The sequence below is a fragment of the Pinus tabuliformis genome, chromosome Q (genome assembly GCF_031772625.1).
Source record: "Pinus tabuliformis cultivar Carrire ecotype Pingquan chromosome Q, CPIR1, whole genome shotgun sequence".
NCBI lineage: Eukaryota > Viridiplantae > Streptophyta > Pinopsida > Pinales > Pinaceae > Pinus > Pinus tabuliformis.
In genome coordinates this window covers 172,189,189-172,209,601 of record NC_142296.1, presented here as the reverse complement: position 1 = coordinate 172,209,601, position 20,413 = coordinate 172,189,189, and the positions used below count along the sequence as shown (strand labels likewise).

The 20,413-nt window shown below is 37.4% G+C and overlaps 1 protein-coding gene across 2 annotated transcripts in view; it reads left to right on the top strand.

Moving 5' to 3' along the window:
- The window catches only part of DCL1 (dicer-like 1), a 77,799-nt gene that overhangs the window by 21,399 nt on the left and 35,987 nt on the right, over positions 1 to 20,413 (top strand). For both annotated transcript variants that reach the window (XM_089384144.1, XM_089384145.1), the window contains 6 exons: positions 4,959 to 5,131; positions 5,219 to 5,341; positions 5,459 to 5,619; positions 5,753 to 5,986; positions 6,148 to 6,298; positions 6,399 to 6,581. In XM_089384144.1, coding sequence (XP_089240270.1) covers positions 4,959 to 5,131; positions 5,219 to 5,341; positions 5,459 to 5,619; positions 5,753 to 5,986; positions 6,148 to 6,298; positions 6,399 to 6,581 — 1,025 coding nt within the window. The remainder of the gene's footprint in view (positions 1 to 4,958; positions 5,132 to 5,218; positions 5,342 to 5,458; positions 5,620 to 5,752; positions 5,987 to 6,147; positions 6,299 to 6,398; positions 6,582 to 20,413) is intronic.

The window sequence follows — 20,413 nt, the reverse complement described above, 5'->3', positions numbered from 1 at the left end:
GACAGTGGGGCTTCACGTCACATGACAGGAGTCCGTGAGTACTTCTCAGAGCTTTCAGAGAGTGGCACGGATATAGAGGTAGTACTCGGTGATGACAGAGTTGTTAAAGCAGTTGGGGTGGGGACACTGACATTTCAGAGGGAGTCCAAACCTCCCTTGAAAGTGTCAGATGTTCTTTATGTGCCAGGGATGAGGAAGAACCTCATATCCGTCTCAGCTTTGGAGGACAGAGGATATGAGGTACTGTTAAGGGGAGGACAGGTGTTGATGTATCCCAGGGGCACTCCAGCTGATTCAGCTAGAGTGATAGGTGTACGCCATGCAAAGGTGTACAAGTTTGCATTCAAGCCCCTTTTGGCATTGAGCAGTAGTACCGACAGCAGAGCTAACAATTTTGAGCTATGTGAGATTTGGCACCGTAGGATGGGACATATGTATCATGGAGCCTTGAGGACATTGCGGGAGATCACTATAGGTGTGCCAGATTTCAGTACAGATCACTTTGATACTTGCAGAGGTTGTGCGATGGGCAAGTTTGCCAAATCCCCTTTTCCCAGCAGTGAGAGCAGAGCGACTGGGATACTTGATTTGATTCATTCCGATGTGAGCGGTCGGATGTCTCATGTTTCCTTGAGTGGATATGAGTACTATGTTTTATTCATTGATGATCACTCCAGGAGGACCTGGATTTATTTTTTGAAGACCAAGAGTGAGGTCTTCAAGCGGTTTCAGGAGTTCAAAGCTCTTGTGGAGACAGACAAGTCGAAAGATCAAGTCCCTGAGGTCGGACAATGGAGGAGAGTACACCCTTGGAGAGTTTGTTGACTATTGTGCGGAGGCAGGCATTAGGAGGGAGTTCACTGTTCCTTACAACCCCCAGCAGAACGGGGTCGCAGAGAGGAAGAACAGATCCATCATAGGGGCTGCCAAAGCCATGTTACATGATCAGGGGTTGCCATTGTTCTTGTGGGCAGAGGCCTGCAACACAACTGTTTACTTGCAGAACATGTGTTCGCATCGTGCCTTGGGGCACATGACTCCGGAGGAGGCTTTCTCTGGGAAGAAGCCTGATATTGGTCATCTTCATATCTTTGGATGCATTACATACTCCTATATACCCAAGGAGAAGAGGACCAAACTAGAGCCCACCGCAGAGAAGGGTATCTTTGTGGGCTACGGTGAGACTTCAAAGGCCTTTCGGATTTACATTCCTGCACAGAGGAGAGTTGTTGTCAGACGGGATGTGAAGTTCGAGGAGGACAGGGCCTTTAGGAGGTCACGAGAGTTAGAGTATCTGGATCAGCCAGACCCTCAGCAGCAGTTGAGTCAGTCGCAGGGATCCAGTGGGCAGGGATCAGGAGGATCAGGAGGTACATCTATGAGGATGTCAGGTCCGTCAGTGAGCAGTGGCTCACCGAGCCAGAGGGGTGGTGCTCCGGGCAGCATGCAGAGCAGTTCACAGAGCAGTTCACTAGGGAGTCCACTGATGGACAGTTCACACGGTACCTCAGCGTCTACAGGTTCAAGTGCAGGCAGGAGGACAGCAGACAGACAGTCAGGAGTTCAGGCTCCTGATGATGATGATGAGGAGGAGTTTCATTCTCCGGTGGGAGAAGTGCGCTCAGGGAAGAGGAAGCCCAAGTGGCTTCAGGACACCTTGAGAGATGCCACATCTGTTGCTGAGCCGAAGAGGTCGGTCAGAGAGAGTAGACCACCTGAGAGGTTTTGTAGCTATATGGCGATGGTTACCAGCATCCGTGACTCTGAGCCTTCTAGCTATGAGGAGGCAGCTAGCCAGCAGGTCTGGAGAGAGGCCATGTAGGAGGAGTATTCTTCTATCATGAAGAATGATGTTTGGGAGGTGGTGCTGAGGCCTGAGGGCAAATCCGTGGTTACTTCCAGATGGTTTTACAAGGTAAAGCATGCTGCAGATGACAACATTGAGAAATTCAAAGCAAGGTTTGTGGCTAGAGTGTTCTCCCAGGTAGAGGGAGTTGATTATGAGGAGACCTTCGCTCCCGTGGCTCGATATACTTTGATCCACTCCATTATATTGATAGCAGCAGAGATGGGTTGGAAGATCCACCAGATGGATGTGAAGACTGCATTTCTCAATGGCTTCATACAGGAGGAGGTGTACATTGAGCAGCCACATGGCTTTGAGGTGCATGGGAAGGAGTCTCATGTGTGCAGATTGAAGAAGGCCCTTTGTGGCCTGAAGCAAGCTCCCAGAGCTTGGTACTCCAGGATAGATACATATTTGCAGGGAATGGGTTTCACAAAGAGTGAGGCAGATCCGAACCTTTACTTTATTGTGATTGGTGAAGAGCCTCTCATTCTGGTGTTGTATGTGGATGACTTGGTCATTACAGGTGCAGAGAGACTCATAGAGCACTGCAAGAGAGATTTTGCGACGAAGTTTGAGATGAAGGACATCGGCTTGATGCATTACTTTTTGGGCTTGGAGGTGTGGCAGGAGGAGGGGCATTTCTTCCTGGGGCGGGGGAGGGGCAGGGGCATTTCTTCCTGGGGCAGCTGATTGGTTCCTTGATGTATTTGATCAACACTAGACCAGATATCTGTTTTGCAGTCAACACGATGAGTCAGTTTATGTGTGAACCTAGGAAGGTTCACTGGGTGGCTGCAAAACATATTTTGCGGTACTTGCAGGGGACAGTGGATTATGGTCTGGACTACAGGCAAGGAGATGGAGTGAGATTGGCAGGATACAATGATTCTGATTGGGCAGGTTGTGCTTCTGATAGGAAGAACACTTCAGGGTGTTGTTTTGGGTTGGGTTTAGCAGTAGTGTCATGGTTCAGCCGGAAGCAGCAGTCAGTAGCACTGAGTTCAGCGGAAGCAGAGTATATGGCAGCCAGTCTAGCTAGTTGTGAGGCCATCTGGCTTCGCAAGATGTTGTTTGGCTTATTTGGTCAGCCGTTGAGACCTTCAGTGATTTACTGTGATAATCAGAGTTGCATTAAACTCACGGAGAATCCAGTATTTCATGACAGGTCAAAGCATATCGGGATCAGATATCATTTCATCAGAGACTATGTTCAGAAGGGAGGTATGAAGCTTGAGTATATTTCCACCAATGAGTAGGTTGCAGATATTCTTACCAAAGCCTTACCACGGGGCAAGCATGTCTACTTCAGAGACAAGATGGGTGTGGTGAGGAACACCTTCCTCGGTAAGAGGGAGTGTTGAAATTTGGTACCAAAGGACAGGTGGTTCCCTAAGGCTTTGATCTTTGGCCTAGGGAAAAGTGTCCAAAAGAATTTAATTTTTCTCCTAAAGTGACTTTGTAATTTTTTTTTTATAAAGTTAAATCTAATTTAAAAGTGACTTTAAGTGATAAAGTTACTAAGTCTAATTTTAAAGTGACTTTTATAAAGTCAATGAAAAATTAGAAAGGAAAAGTGACTTTGGAAATATATGACTAAGTGGGTCTTTATTAAAGTGGGGTGAATTAAAAAATAAAAAGTGAGGTTTAAATGAGCATTTAATCTCAGCCTTAGATCTCAATCTATTTTAGCCATTGGATTTAGGGATCACCCAAAAGTCACTTGGATCACCCAAAAGTCACTTGGGGTTAGATTAAAGGAGGAAAATGAGGAAAAGGTCATTCATTCTTTCATGAGCAGATTGGGAGAAAGAGAGCAAGAGAGCAAGGGAGATTTCTGGACAGGGAGGAGAAGGAGACAACAACTTGGCACATATTCCAAGGCAGCAGTTGAGCAGATTTGTAAAGCTGATTCAACACACAGTGAAAGACAGATTTTGGCACGATTTTTCAGGAGTGGTTTGCACAAAAATCGAGGAGCAGTTTGCTGGTTTTTCTGCACGCAAAACAAGGGTCATACAATAGCATTTAATGCTGAAAGTGGGCACGAAAATCGAGGAGGCCGTACAACATTTATTGCTGTCCTGTTTGCTGTAATTTCCAGTTTGCTGTGAAGCATGGGAAAAGAGATAAATTGTAAATTTGCTTGCTGATTTTTTGCTGAATATTTCTCACTGTAAAAAGGCAATTTTCAGAAATAAAGAAGAGTTCTCAAACTGGTTTTCCCCAAGAGTTGTAGGGGGTTTTTCCAGGGTCACATTGACAAAAAATCTCAGTGTTTAAATGTGTTTTAATGGCTGTTTATTACTGCTGATTTTTATTTCTGAAATTTCCAGCATTCTGTAAAATTTCCAGAATTTGTGTTTTCAGCAAATTTATTTTTTCTAGCTTGTTAAATGTTATGGTTATGTGAAAATGCATTTAACTATATGGGAGAAATAAGGAGAAACTGAAAACCGGGGTGGGAAATGAGAAATTTCTACAGCATCAGTCCCTAGGCTTTAGTTGACCTCTGATACAATATTACAGAAATGGAAAACATAAAGAAACCGAGATAATTTGAAAGAGTTCTCCGTATTGTATAAAGAAAACAAAAGTTTTATTATTATAGGATTGCAAGCAAGTTGAGTCAACCCACTTTATGGATGTGGGATAGATTGAGAAACACAATAAAGTGAAATAAGGCATCAAAACTTAAAATAACCTAATGTCAAATTGACTTTATTAATTCCTAATTTTAATATTTAATTGACGGTTATAAGCTAATTTTTTGTTTAACAGCTCTTGCATTTGTCTATCATCAATCCTGGTACTGCATGGCATGGTTTCCTATAGATGTCTGGAGAAAAGAAGAAAAGTTCTGACAAATATCTTCATTGCTGTTGAACTCGAGAAATTTATTCACAAGTGTACACTGTTTTTCTGTACACTTGATCATTAGTTTTGGCAGAGTTAATTTTTCAACATATTAATGTTATGGAAAATAGATATTTATGTCCTGGCATTTTATTTTCCTTGCCTTTCAAAATTATATCATCTTGTAAAGATTGGCATTTTTTTCATTCAAAAATTGTTATTGTAATCCACTCATGTTATCGAGTTTTTTATCTAGTTGTCTCTGGTGGGGAGCATGTTGATGTGGTTATCGGAGCCGCTGTAGCAGATGGAAAAGTGACCCCAAAAGTGCAGTCATTGATTAAAATTCTTCTGAAATATCAGCACACTGAAGATTTCCGTGCAATTGTTTTTGTTGAGCGGGTTGTAACTGCTCTTGTTCTTCCGAAGGTCTGTATGGTTTTGCAGTGTGTTTATTAATTGCTTCATCTCTTGGTTGTGAAATCTTTGTTTAAACATCTTCTCTTGAATGGATAGGTATTTGCTGAACTTCCATCCTTAAATTTCATAAAGTGTGCAAGCTTGATTGGACACAACAACAACCAGGATATGCGGACACGACAGATGCAAGAAACAATTGCCAAATTTCGTGATGGTCGGGTATGATGTGAAATTTTTGTATTTTGATTTTCTTCCCTTATTACTTTGAATGAATGTCACCATATCAACTTTCCTCTTTGCTTTTTATACATGTCTAGGTATGCTGCTTTATTGCAGGTGACCTTGCTAGTTGCGACAAGTGTGGCAGAGGAAGGATTGGACATTAGGCAGTGTAATGTTGTTATTCGTTTTGACCTTGCAAAAACTGTCCTGGCTTATATCCAATCTAGAGGCCGTGCTCGAAAACCTGGTTCAGATTATATTCTGATGCTTGAGAAGTAATATTCTTATGAACTGTTTGCAGATGTTATTCATTTCTGGTTTAATATATATATCCTTGCAGTTTGTCTCGAAAAGTGTAGATGTATTTGTCAAAATGGTTTCCTAATTATCCTGGTGTCATATTGCCAGGGGTAACTTGTCTCATGAAGCATTTCTTCGAAATGCAAGAAATAGTGAAGAGACCTTGCGCAAGGAAGCGATTGAGAGAACTGATCTGAGCCATCTCAAGGATTCATCAAAGTTGAGTGCTGTGGAGACACCATCAGGAGCTGTATATCAAGTGGCCAGCACTGGTGCCATTGTAAGTTTGAACTCTGCTGTTGGGCTCATCCATTTCTATTGCTCCCAGCTGCCAAGTGACAGGTATGCCCAATTGCAACTTCTGATGCTATTATTTGAACCTGAAATGTTCTTAAAAGTGTTGTCAATTTACATCTCGTGAAGGATGAAAATTGCATGCCAGTATCAACCAAAGAGAGCATGTTTTGAATTGTGTGATATTCTTGTATGTATGCCCCATCTAGGTACTCAATATTAAGACCAGAATTTACCATGAGGCAACATGAGAAGACAGGAGGTTCTATTGAGTATTCCTGTGAACTTCAGCTTCCTTGCAATGCACCTTTTGAAAAGCTCGAAGGGCCTGTTTGCAGTTCAATACGCTTAGCACAACAAGTATGTTGCATTTGCTAGCATGTTTCTTTATTTTTATATCAGAGCTCGAACACGCTTTGATAGATGTACATATTCTTGCTGGCTTGTGCTCCATTTGCAGGCAGTGTGCTTGGAGGCATGTAAGAAACTGCATCAAATGGGAGCCTTCACAGACATGCTTTTGCCAGATAAGGGTAGTGGTGAAGAAGGAGAAAAGCCTGATCAACCGGAAGAAGGAGAACCTCTTCCTGGAACTGCTCGGCATAGAGAATTTTATCCTGAAGGGGTAGCAAAAATTCTCCAGGTACTTGTGAGGATCCTTTCAATCTTTATACGATGGTTTCTGGAACCTTGTCCTGTTCTAATTTATTTTGGGGAACCGAGATATATTTGCATAGTGTGGATCAAAGATCCTTGTTTTCTTGATATTTTTTTTAACTGGAAATTTGAGGTTAAACTATTGTATGCATAACAAGCAACAACTGGGTTGGTCCTGAAAAGTCAACCCTTCTTAGTCAGGTAAGGTCCTTGAATGTTTTATGTGGTTGGTCTTAGTCTCACCAGAGTTTTTGTAAAGATCAGTGTTATCAGAACTGGACCAGAACTAGATGAACCAGTTCGGAGGGCTTTCTTGGCAGAGTTGGCCAATCAAATAGAAAGTGGTTCTGCACAGATCTATTCCTTCCAGATTTAACCAGTCAGTTCCATATGGGCACATGTGGACCCACCAATTTCACTTGAGAAATGGAGAAAACTAAAACATAAAAAAGTAAATATGATTTCAAACCCTTGCTATCTTTATACAGGAGAAAACTTCACATATTTGTGTCTAATCGGTTGGATTCATGGATGAACATGAATATATGCTTCTTTAAAATCAAAATTTGGATATTTTATATATTTTTGGTCGACTGGTTTTGTTTCTGGATTTTTTTTTGGTTCTGGATCGTGGGGTTGACAGGGATTGGTAACCAGTCTGGGCTTGATGACATTGGTAAGGATATTCCCCTTCTGTTTGAATAAGCATCACGGAGATCAAAGTAGTCAGGGTCGGAGTTGGCAAGCCCTTTGATTTGTAGCAATCAAAAATTTATTAAAAAATATATTCATGTACAACAATATAAATCTAAACAATTATACACTAAATTTGCAAGCTTGCAAATAGACAATCACATCAAGATATATAAATTTTAGGTTCTGAGATACATAAAATTAATGTTCTTGGAAACTTTATGATGGACTGAGATATATGGGCAACTCCCAATCTCAATGGGTACAAAAGTCTGCAAATGCCTGTCTGTATGCCAATGGGTAGACTGCATTGCTGCAATCACAAATGTAATCCCCTCTGAAATTAGCTCCGAATTAGTTCCATATCAGCGATAAACAAGATAAACAAGTTCTCTCCAAACTTTCCACTTGCAATCAATGCCTGATAAATGAGGTCAATAAGGCTTTCGAAGGTTTTTTTAAATATATTTCATTTTTGTCGAAATACGGTCCACATCAGGGACTTCAAGTTCCTGACAGTTACTTGACCAATTCATAGTCTGACTTGGCCAGATTGATAAATCACAGTCTGACTTGGCCTAGTTGTCAGTAGATTCTGCTTGTTCTCTGAGAGTTTCATCAGAATCAGTCCATTCCGATGATACTGACAAAGGTTATAGGTATGCATTACACAAATAGAATTCAGTCATTACAATACACTAGAGAGCAACATAAAAAGTTCATTTCAAATACCAGAATGTTGTTAGATCAACTCTGTGATATTCTGTGCATTGGAGACTGGACATTACAGCTATAACGTTTGGTGAGTGCCACTGGTTTGAGGGTCCTCAGGAAAAGGTTAATGAAATTTGACCATTAACTTATCTGCTGCATATCTCACTGCTGTGTGTGAAAGAGTGCACTCCATAAAGCTAGGAAACAAAATAGAAGGAAACTAAGCTAGGAAACAAAATAGAAGGAAACTATCTCTTTCATGGATGCACCTGTTCTCTTATGTAATGATGATGAAGTTTTGTATGGTTTATTTTTGAATATAGATTGGGTTCTTTGTCTTCTTGATCACACTTTGGTTGTCACAGTGTAAAGTTGTTGTTTGCTTTTTTGAAAGCTTCAAACACATAAAATCCTATGTAACCATAATGCCTTACATCTTGTTCCAAGTGTTGCTATTTTTCTTTTGTTTTCAGAAGAGCCACTGGAGGTTTCTTTTACTTGCCCATTAAATCACTCCACTACCAAGAGAAAAAGCATAACCTGTTCTCTCGTCTATGTTCCTTGCCCAATTGGCACGTGAAAAACCATTCAACATGAAATTGTCGTTTTTCTCAAGTACAATACCGAACTATGAGGTACCTTTTGTTGAATTTTCTACAAAGATGAACAATAGAAACCAATTTTCTGATCTGATAATTACTTCCTAATGACCTTTAACAATTTTATCTTTAGCCCACTGGTATCATTGAGCAATTATACAAAAAAAAATCTCAACAATAATGTAGAGAAAACAGTAAGATCATAAAGAGACAGCCATGCATAATAGAGACAACAAATTTTCCCTGGGAAATCTGTGCTAAAATCCAAGTCCAAGATACCAGACAAACCTGGTCAAATACCAGCCAGTCAATGATGGTCAAACCACCAGAAATACCTAATGTGAAAGTTGGTCAACAGTCAAAATTTTGCCCTGCAGACAACTCAGACCTGTGGTCAGATCTAAACTGTGGTCAACAGTCAAACTTGGTCAAATCAAATTTGGTCAAATCAAATTTGGTCAAACTTGGTTAATTCGTCCTCCTTTCTGCGGCTGCTTCAGAAGATAACTTGTGTGGTGATGAGTGGTTGAAATGAGGATGTCTCTTTGTGTATTTATACTTGTCAAATGGGTTGGTTTTGACCAAGGGTCACACCCTTTTCATGGTGGGGCTGACTTGACAGTTAGGTACCTACACGAACCCCAAAAATTAAACTTTTTATTTTAATTTCCATAATTTTCTTAGGCTGACTTAGGAGGCCTCTTGGCATGTGGGAATACCTCCTGATGCTACATAAAAATCAACACCTTTGGATATACCCAAGCACTCCTTTAGTTGAATTCTGGTGTGTCTCCTTGGGAAAGTTTAAAACCTTGACGACATACCAACCAACCATAAAAGCGTGTTCTAGTTGTTGTAAGTTATATCAATCCTCTGATATATCATGAACCACCTTTGATTGTTGATCTTTTGAAAGCTTTAAGTTTACCTTCGATGGTGTTTAAATAGTGTTGCAGTCTTACATTTTGTACTTTAACAACTCTGGAACACATTTTGCATGTGAAATCAAAATCCTATTTTATTTTCTTAATGCCCAAATAATAACGTAGTAATCCCAAGTCAGTCATCTCAGTTGATTTGCATGGATTATCCTTTTATTCTTTAATCAACTTAGAATTGTTTCCTATAATTGTTAAATCATCAACACATACAACCATAATAATGATTTATTCTCTTTTTTTTCTTTGATATAAACGCTAGGATTAGATTTATTTTTGTTGAAACCACTTGATGTAAGACATTGATCCATCTTTTTATGCGAAGCTCTTGGGCTTGCTTTAATCCATACAAAGCCATTGCCAACTTACATACCGACTTTCTTCTCCTTAAAGAACAAATCCTTTTGGTTGCTCCATATATACTTTTTGACATCCATTTGGTGTATTTCCAATCCATATTGCATTGCAATAGCCAACAACATTTTCATTGTAGTCAATTTTTCCATGGGAGTAGATGTTTTCTCATATCTATACCTCTCTTTGTGTATATCCTTTGTAGCTAACTTGTATTTTTATATATCAAACGATATAATTTGAACTTAGTTCAATATACCAATGTTACATTTATCGTTATTGGAAATTTATCACGGGGGATCCAAAATTCCAATTATCGGCAATATCTCAAAAATTATTGGGAAACTTAAAAAATACAAAAATAATCATTTTTTTTTCAAATTTTTATTCTTTTGAAGCAACATCAACATCAAACAAAAACAAACACATTATCACACAAATATGAAAATAAAACTACAATATAGAATGTATAAGATGTCAAGTGGTACATTGATCATTGACAGTAGATATTGAAATATGATATTTGTCCTCAGTGATAAGTTCTGACTAGATAATACATAATCACATTAAAAGAAAAATAAATGTATCTCACGAGATGATCATCATGAGGCATCTAGATACTATAATGATAATTCGATAATAATAATGCATTAAGAAGTTAAGGCTTATGATTAGGTTTGCGCCGCCCTTGAAAAGCTTGTGGTTCCCATGTAATTCCTTAGTTCCTCCCTCTAATCTCTCTTTCTAGCAGTGTCAAGAATTAAGTTCTTTGCAATAAGGACAATGTCTGAGGATTTTGGCAAGGTGGTATTTCAAGCGGGTGATTTTGCAAAACATTTTCATTCCACATAGTTTGCAACTCAACTTTGTTCTATTATCACCTTCACATGGTCCACCATACTCCCACATTTGGTCCAATGGCTTTGCCATTTTGCATAGCTCTAAATATTTTTTAAGTTTTGGACCCATGACACATAACAAATGTGGAAATTCCAAAAACAAAGAAAGGAAGGCAACATATTTTTTACATACTTGGAAATATGGTTACGGTATACTGGAGTAAATCTCCACTCCAAAAATGCTAAGCTGATGATAAAGAAAACTATGGATTTTCGCTTGTTTGCTTGATGAAAAATGGCCACAAGACTTGTACAACTCTCAGGGCTCAATCTCAACACAAGAAAAAACGAAAATGACCCTAAAACAACCCAATCTAGAGCTTTATATTGCCTTTTCTAGTAGCGGGGCTATAATTTTTGTTTAACTCGCGATAATTTGGCCTAGGAAAATTATTCCGATAATATCGAAGATTCTGGTTTTGGCGATAATATCGTGATGATTCCAATATTATTGCGATATGTGCAACTATGCGATATGCCCATTTACAAGCTATTGGTTTTGTTGTCGCACAAAATGTCTAGGCACCGCGACAATGACTCAGATCGAGGGCTATCACCTTGATCCCCAATCTCTTCGTTTAACATGTCTCCCTACAACAGGTTAAGGGGGGTAGACCCTACGGAAATGGAATGAAGGAGAACTAGTTAGGAACCAACCAATTCAGGAGACATAGTGAAATGACCAAGTACTTCTACGGAAATGGAATGAAGGAGAACTAGTTGGGAACCACCCAGTTCAGGAGACATAGTGAAGCGACCAAGTATTTGATTAAGTTTTAGCAAGACTTATAGGATTTGATTAGATTTAAACGATTGATACCAATGCCTTATGGAGTCAACAATCTTGCTAGGAAATTTAGGACCAAGTAATTGATTAGCAACTGCTGCTTGGGTGAAATGCAGATCCTGAAACTAATGTGAGATGCAAGAATCTTGGTCAATTCTAGTTAAATGTTTATCTAAGTTTTAACCCTTCGATCCTTTCTATATTGAGCCTGATTTCGTAGTAATTGGTAGAGAGAAGATAAGGTGAAGCACACGAAGGTGTGATTAACGATATCTTTTCTGGAAATATAACATACCTGGTGCCTCCGGCGCTGCAGAGAGATGTGGCTCTAACGACTGCAAGGTCACCTTTTTAAGTACTATTAAAAGCAGGCTTCTCAAGCAAAGATGGATGGGTACTTATCTCTCTATCGACCAAGCTTATGCTTGGAAGTAAATTTTAATTATGTAGAACTAACCTAACATGCAAATGCACGAGATGATTCGAAGATGAGATGAAGTTAGATTCAAGGACTAGAAGTGCTTATGTCGCGATCTATCAAAGCTCTTAATCACCAAAATGAAATGTTCACTTCAAATCTTTTTAATATCAATGCCAATAGATGCTCAAAAACTCAGTTTAGGAAACAAAATATTATGCAATTTACCACAGTTCTATGAAAGAGTACTTAATAATTACTTGAAAAATTCACTAAGGAATATGCAATAAATATCCAATAACTCAAGTAATTAAACCACACTTAGAATTGATTCAATGACGAACAATCTCAATGGATGTCAAGCATAAGAAAATGGCCAAAACCTTAGCATGCAAAATACTCTAGCAAATTAAATTTTGAATTTAAATACCATGTAGAGCCATGAAATTCAAATGCTAAGCACTTAACACTTTCAGAATTAAAATGATTTTTCTTAGGTGACCCAATCCAGAAGAATTTATTGCTTTCCTATTGTCAAACATTAGAGATGATTTAAAAATTATTTAAAAGTGTTAGACTATAGAGAAATTAAAAAAATTTAATACCACAAAATTTTCCTCTACAAATTTTAAAGTCCCAAACCCCTAACACAAAAAACCCCAAGAAAAAACTTTAGATTAAAAATTTAATTATTCCTTAGGCAAATTTAATGTGCTAAGTTTTATGAAACAAATTTAATGTGGCGAATGATCGATTAAGTTTTTTAATGTAACAAAAGTAAAAAATCAAAAGGTTTAATAAATTAAATTTTTAATGGGCCATAGGCAACATAAAAATTTAAAGTTTTAATGTGAAAGCACAAAGTTTTCTTTTGATTTAATTATTTAGAAACAACAAAGTCACATTAAAAAAGGAAAACCCCTAAAACAAAAAACCCCAAGAAAGAACTTTAGATAAAAAATTTAATTATTCCTTAGGAAAATTTAATGTGCTAAGTTTTATGAAACAAATTTAATGTGGTGAATGATCGATTAAGTTTTTTAATGTAACAAAAGTAAAAAATCAAAAGGTTTAATAAATTAAATTTTTAATGGGCCATAGGAAACATAAAAATTAAAATTTTTAAGGTGAAAACACAAAGTTTTCTTTTGATTTAATTTTTTAGAAACAACAAAGTCACATTAAAAAAGGAAATCGAAATTTCTAAATTTTTTTATTTTTGTTTCAAACAAAAATCAAAATGTCATTAAAAAATCAAAACCCAAAAGAAAAGCAAGCAAAAAAAAACCGATTTCTAAAAAAAAATCAAAGTCACACTTTACAAATTTTTTTGTTTGTTTGTTTGTTTCGTTTCTTTATTGTTTACTTGTCATTTTTTAATTTTAAACAAAAATAAAATGGAAAGCAACCTAAAAAAATCGAATTATGTTACTTTGGAACCTAAACCCTAAACAAAATTAAAACAAAAGATAAAACAAAAAATAGGAAGAGGAAATCGAATTGTTTGTCTGCAGGCTCGAAGAGGAGAAGCAACGACGACAGAGGAGATGAAGAAGAGCTTGAAGGGGCTATGGGCAAGATGTCAGAGTTGCAAGGATGAATGCTGGAACACGAGGAGGAGAGGAACACTATAGGAATGGAGGATGACAGAAAGGGATATTTAAGCGAGGAGCAACAAGGAGAAAGATGCAACTTGAGGAAGAGACGCGCTATGCAGGGGATGAAGCCATGAGAATGGATAAGAGAGAACGCGGTTGAGGGAGCAACAAAGAAAAAAATGCAGGTAGGGAATAACTGCTATTATTTGGCAGCATCAACAAAATAAATGCAAAGGAGGTTGCAATTTCAAAGAAAACAAAGAAAAAAGCAGACATAGGAAGCAACACAATTTTAAAGGTCGTTAGGGCAGCAGGCGATAGCCCAATAACCTTAGAAATTCTTTCTAGAAATTTATATTTTTAAAATCATATATTCCTGCTTCAAATCCTCTCAAGGAAACTCATGAAATCCCAGATCTATATTTTGAAACCCTCGGACTGTAAAAAAACTTTGAATAATGTCCCTACAAAATGGTATTGAGCTATGAAACCTACTTCGTCCCACGGGCCCTACGTGTCCCGAATCTTGTGAATCAGACATGATTTGGGCAGATTTGTGTCCGAAAATTGGGACATTTCATGTCTAATTGGGACACTTCAAAGTCGGAACGTGTCTCGATCAGGACACTTCGAATCCGGAACGTGTCCCGATCAGGACACGTCTATTTGCACATTCACTTGTTTAGTTTGTTGTGGATTTGCTATGGATGTTTGGGAGCAAGGAGCAAATGGTGTGGGAGCATTTTCAAGGAGATTCAAGCAATAGGTAAGTGCTAGAGCTTGTCAGATTTGATGATGGTGATACTATAGAGGGTCATCCTCCACACTACCAGATGTAGATATGACTTTGGATACAGAGGAGGATGCAGCAAAGGAGAGCAGTGGTGACCATGATGATGAGGACAATGATGCTGATTTTGATGATGACTATGAGGATTGATGACTCATGAGTCATGAGCTACCTATTGCCTTGAGGTTTGTAGACTTGTAGTTGTAGTTGTTTTGTATTTTCTATTTCTATTTAAAATTGGTATTGCACTACCTACGTAAACAATAACACATTTTGATTTTGATGACTTGTGAGAAAACTACAATTAACAATATTTTTACCTTACTATCTTGTCTTTCTCCTATTGGATCATTGATGAATTGAATATGTATTATAAATTTATAATTTATCATTTATGTCAATTGTATTTGTAATTTTGTATGTGTAATGTTACTTTGTAAAACTTACATCTAGATGAAGATATATGTTTGAATCAATGAATTTGTATCATGAATGAGAATTTGTGTAAGAAATATCTAATTTTTAATATATATATATATATATATATATATATTTTAATGAATAATATATAATGTATCCGAACATGTCCTATTTCGGGGGCGAGGGGAGGGGGGTCAACGTGTCCGTCGAATCCCGAATCCTCGTGTCAGGTGACTTAGGTATTGAGGCAATCTTGCCCTCCAGGGTCTAGATCTAGCTTCAAAATAAATTAGGTATTGAGGTGATCATTCCCTCTAAGGTCTAGGTCTGGCTTCAAAATAAACTTCTTTTTCAGATCTGCACCTACAAAAATGAAAAAAAAAATACCTAGAACTCAGATATACAAAAATAAATAAAACCCTAGAAACCCAAGTAATTTTTCTTTTTTTCCAGGTCTATATAATTTTTTTACAGATCTATACATAAGAATGTAGATTTATCATATCTGAGGAGTATGAGTCCAACTCCGCTCCTAGATCTGATAATCTATGGCTCTTACTAGCTAGATCTTGTCAAAATTTCCACAAATATTTAAAAAAGATTTTGAATTTTTTAGAGATGTACTAGCCCAAAAACACCCTGCAGATTTATTTATTTATTTTTAATATATTGTTAGATAAACCCTGGATCTTATATGAGGTAGACTCTTAAAAAAATATAAGCTGAGAGTTGGCTGGTCCCACTGAGAACTATCCCCACACGCTCAACGAAAACTTGAGAGATCTCCTGCAAACACTAGATCAACCATCAAACCAAGTAGAAAAATAGAACAATGAAATTATGAAGAAATAGAGATACCTACTACTTCGGTCAAAATTAAAAATGTTACCCTAGATCCAAAACACTAAATAAGATATCTGTATTCAGATTATTCTAAGAGAGCTATTGGTTGATAATTTTCACCTGACATTAAGCAAGAATTAAAACAATATTACCATAAATTTGTGAAGAGGAACACCACCACATGTTGAAACCCCAAAGACTTTTGCAATAAGTTCAAAAAAAAGTATACAAGAGAGCTTGAGAGCTTAGTACACGATTCAAAGATCGGATGAAAAGACGTATTGACACTGATCTCTAATTTATAAGTAAAATCTCTAATGACTAGTTGGCTTGATCCCTGTCAAATTAATCTCAATTGTTCATAAAGATTTAATTAATCTTTAATCATCACCGTAGAAATTATTTAATTTTTGAGGAAAAATCGAATTTATCATTTAATTGATTTTTAATTAACTCAAAATTAATTATTTTGAGTTAATTTCCTAAAAAATTTGACTTTTGACTTAACCACCAAGGCCTAGGGGTCCAAAATTTCTTGATTTCCTCAATATTCCCTTGGGTTGGAGACTTCCAAAAATTAACTTCTTTAAAACCCACGAATTTCACCATTGGAGAAATTTAATTTTACTTAGGGCACAAAATTAATTAGGGCATTTAATTAATTGACTGATGAGGGCATTAATAATTATTCCAACACTAATGTTTAGCCATGGTGCTTAATTATGAGGGACCATGCACTAAATATTTTTTTATATGAAGACTTTACAATTCAATACATGAAGGGGGAACACCTGTTCGTTATAGACCCTCAACATTTACCCATTTCTTCGACACAAAATATGATCTAGTAAACAAAGTAGTTTGTAAGAAAATAATCTAGCAAATTAGCTAGGATTATTTCCAAATTACATTTACAAAGACTCGATAAAAAACACTAGGTCTCACTTAATATATTGACGACAAAATCCGCCCTAGCTTTAGGGTGGGGTTGGAGGGAAAAACTCTGCTGATCATTTGTGTCTAGAGACATAGATGAATCAATGAGACAAAAAACCTCCTAAGATTGAAATCGCCATCAAAATACTATGCTTACCTATGTTGTTACATGCATGATGGTCTTACTGAGGTCATTTACATTATAACCATGTAAAATGGGTTTACATCTTTAACAAACTGTCGACTGATGATGAAATCTGAAAGGCGCGAACACTCGAACATGATAGATCCCTTTTGCGAAAAAAAGGGGTGTATTGCTACGGGGTCATTGGCACAGAGTGGTCAATAGGTTTCTTATTTGAAGGTAATTCAACTAGTTTTCAAGTCTTAATTTTGATTAAAGCATCATATTGTACTTTCATTGCATTTCTACAGTTTTGTTTGATGTTCACTTTATTAAAATAAATAAGCTCATATAAATTCACAAGTTCACTCCTCGAAACAAGATTTACTTGGTAGGGCAACTTTGACCTTATTCTCTTATCTTCTTGTCTCATCTCCTTTAGCTTTGCATATTGAAGGATCTTGTTGAACCATGTTGGCCTTTTGTGAGAACTAATTGATTGACGATCATCTTCTCTACCATCTTTTCATTAACTCCAACTCTACTCTTCATTAAGGATGTGGTCCTCCTAGCCTTTAATCCTTAAAGTCTCTATAGATTGAGAGTGTATTGATAAATATCCATTTCTAATTTCAGGGCAAGGAGTTTGAGATCACCATTCCATACACTTTCTTGGTTTAGGTTTTTTGGGCCTTGTTTTAGTTTGAGACCTTTTCTGTAGCCTTGGATAAACAAAGGATATGGTTCATTAGTCCTTTGGAAACGTAGTGTTCTAAACACCAATTCCATAACATTTTGTCTCTGAGATTTTGGACAACATTATTAGGCCCACAGTTTTACATGGCTCGAAAATTTTGGTTTCAAGTCTGTTAGAGAGGATGAAGAGGGTTCAAGTTCCCCTTGCTCTTGCATCATTAGTTCTAAGAGCATTTTTCCCCTCCACATTATCTAGATGGAGTTGTATCCCACCCTCTCTAGGTTGAGGCTATTAGTGGATTGTTTTCACTACTTCATTGACTTTGGAATTTCATTGATCTGACTATCAATAGAGATTGATACCCTTACCTTGCATGTCACTACTTAGAAGCCATTACCAACATATTAACTATGTCCTCTAGGGAGTTCAATGTTTGTTTGTTGAGGTTATTACATTTAATGGTCATCTAAGTGGATAGGTTCCCCTTGTTTAGGTATGCCCTTGGCCATGTCTTTTCGAACAAACATGGTTGACCTAGTGAGATCCACCTCATGGTATCAAACCCAAGATTGCCTAATTGTGAGATCAACCTGTACACTTTGCCATTGGATGTGTGCGCTTAGGATACATCTTGGTTAAATTTGGGTGGGATGCTCATCATCATATTCTATAAGTAGTTATTAGTAAGAGTCAAGACTTGTCAACTTTGTCACCTATAGGATATTGAGACGAAGGAGCATTTTATTTTTGGTAAACGATTTATTATGAGATTTGAGTTTGATAAAATTGCCTCTAGCTTCTTTAGATAATTTGACCGATGGTGCTTGGATTTTTGCCCCCCTCATCCACATCCACCATGAGACACAAAAAGGAAGATTGCCTCCTCCTTGACACTGATAGATGAAAGCACCAAGAGCTAGGTAGATAGTAGTTCTTCATCTTCTTTCAAATTTGTGAGATCTTAAGAAGACACTTGATCTCATCCTGTCAGACCTTTTACCTACCAAAAGTGGCTAACCCCATAAGAGAAAAAATTTCTCCTATCTTGGACAACTTGCCCTATACATTGCTTCATGATGATGATATGACATATTCCTCTGCCATTTGCACCAATCATACACCTCTCACAATCCAACATTCCTCTTGAAGAAAGGTGGGTTACCAATCAACAAGTACTTTAACCATTTTTGTAGGTATTTTAACTTTAACATATATAAGCAGGTGATTTGGATGTGTTAGCACATACATCTTCTCTTTGAAATTAGTCCTTGCTAAGTTTGACATTTCATTCTGGGTCCTAAAACAACATTGATTCGCCAATTTTAAACAAGCGCAGTCTTTTAATTTGATGACACTCATCATTACGATATAAATAAAAAGCGCTGCCAATTAAAAGACAGTAAACAATGTATACCATGTCATAAGGAGTGCTGCCAAATTAGATGTCTTTGAACTGGCAATCAAGATTTCAAATCTTGCCAACGAAAATCTACAAAGATGAATAAATAGATGGTTCTTTTAATTTTTACTAAAAAATATTTGGACCAATTTCCACATATATTTCAGCACCAAAGTCCACCAATTATCAACCAAGAATTCGACACACAAGTCAGTGCTTAACTTTAGCGTCAAGCCACAACCAAGGGAGGAGCCCATAAGGGGCGTTCTACATTGCACAATGCATTGAAATGAACCATGGGTGGTCGACCATATAAAGGGTAGTATGTACCTTTCTCTCACTGCATGTCGAAAACATAAAAAGGAGAAAACACTATCAACAACCAAACAAATAAAGGTGATGCCCGATCAATCAAGCCAAATGCAGACTCTAAAATGCCCAAATGTTAAACACTGCCAACACTGTAGAATCAATAGTCAAATGTTTAAACCTCCAACATTGAAGTTGACACATTGGTCATGAAAGTGCCAATAGTCTACCAAGGATCAATGCCAAAGAGCTGATTGACAAAATTTTGGGGGGGGGGGGCAATTAGCAGTGAATCATCAATTATTGAGTATAAATGGCAGAAGATCAATCAAGTGGATCATTCCAAATCCACGTGGATTTGATTGCAACTCCAACAAGTCGAGACATCTAGCAACAATTTTCTAATTTATTTTATTTTTAGTATGAAAATAGGATTTGTCTCCCAGATATTGGAGATAACTTTGATTGTAATTTCCTATATATTTGATGTTTTGTAATAGTTTAGGAGGTTTGGATATGAGGAAAGGCTCTGGAGTTCTGAGTATCAGAATTTGATTGAGATTAATAAAAGCTGTTCAAGACAGGAGTATTGAAGTTTGTCATATTAGAGATTCACGTGCTATGTTTTCCTAGTCGATATTTATTATATGTGAATGTGTTCCTTTGAAGCAATGTGTTTCATGTTTATCTTTAATATTTGAGTAATGTTAAACTCACATGGAATGTAAACACGATATATGAAAGATAAACATTGAATCCATTATTATTGACATGATATACATTTATGTTACATTTTTGTGACCCTTGGATTCATATTCCAAGTGGTCTCTTGGACTCCGGTGGCTGTTCACATTCCACACCAACCCATAGAGGATTATGTGTCCAACATTCCCCCGCTTAATTCAAAGGGGTATGTATGAGTCTAAGAAGAGCGCTGTAATACAAAATGTGCAAAAATATGGATGACAACACTAGGCTGAATGTGCTCTCTGAAATGTTGGTATGAGGGGGTGGTTTAAGGATGACCACCAACACTAGAACGCTTAGTGCAGTTCGCGGAACTTTTCCAAGTCTGGCAAGAAGCTGAAATATTTTGCAAGTGTAAGTGTCCCTAATGCTTTGGAGAGGGAGACCTTCAACCTGAAACATGGAGGTCTACAACCTATGATGGTTTAAGGATGACCACCAATTTTGGAATGCTTAATGTAATTCTTGGAACTCTTCCAAAACTGGCGAAAAGCTGAAGTCTTTTGCTAGAGGAAGTGTTCCCAATTCTTTGAAGGGAAGTCTTAACCCCGCA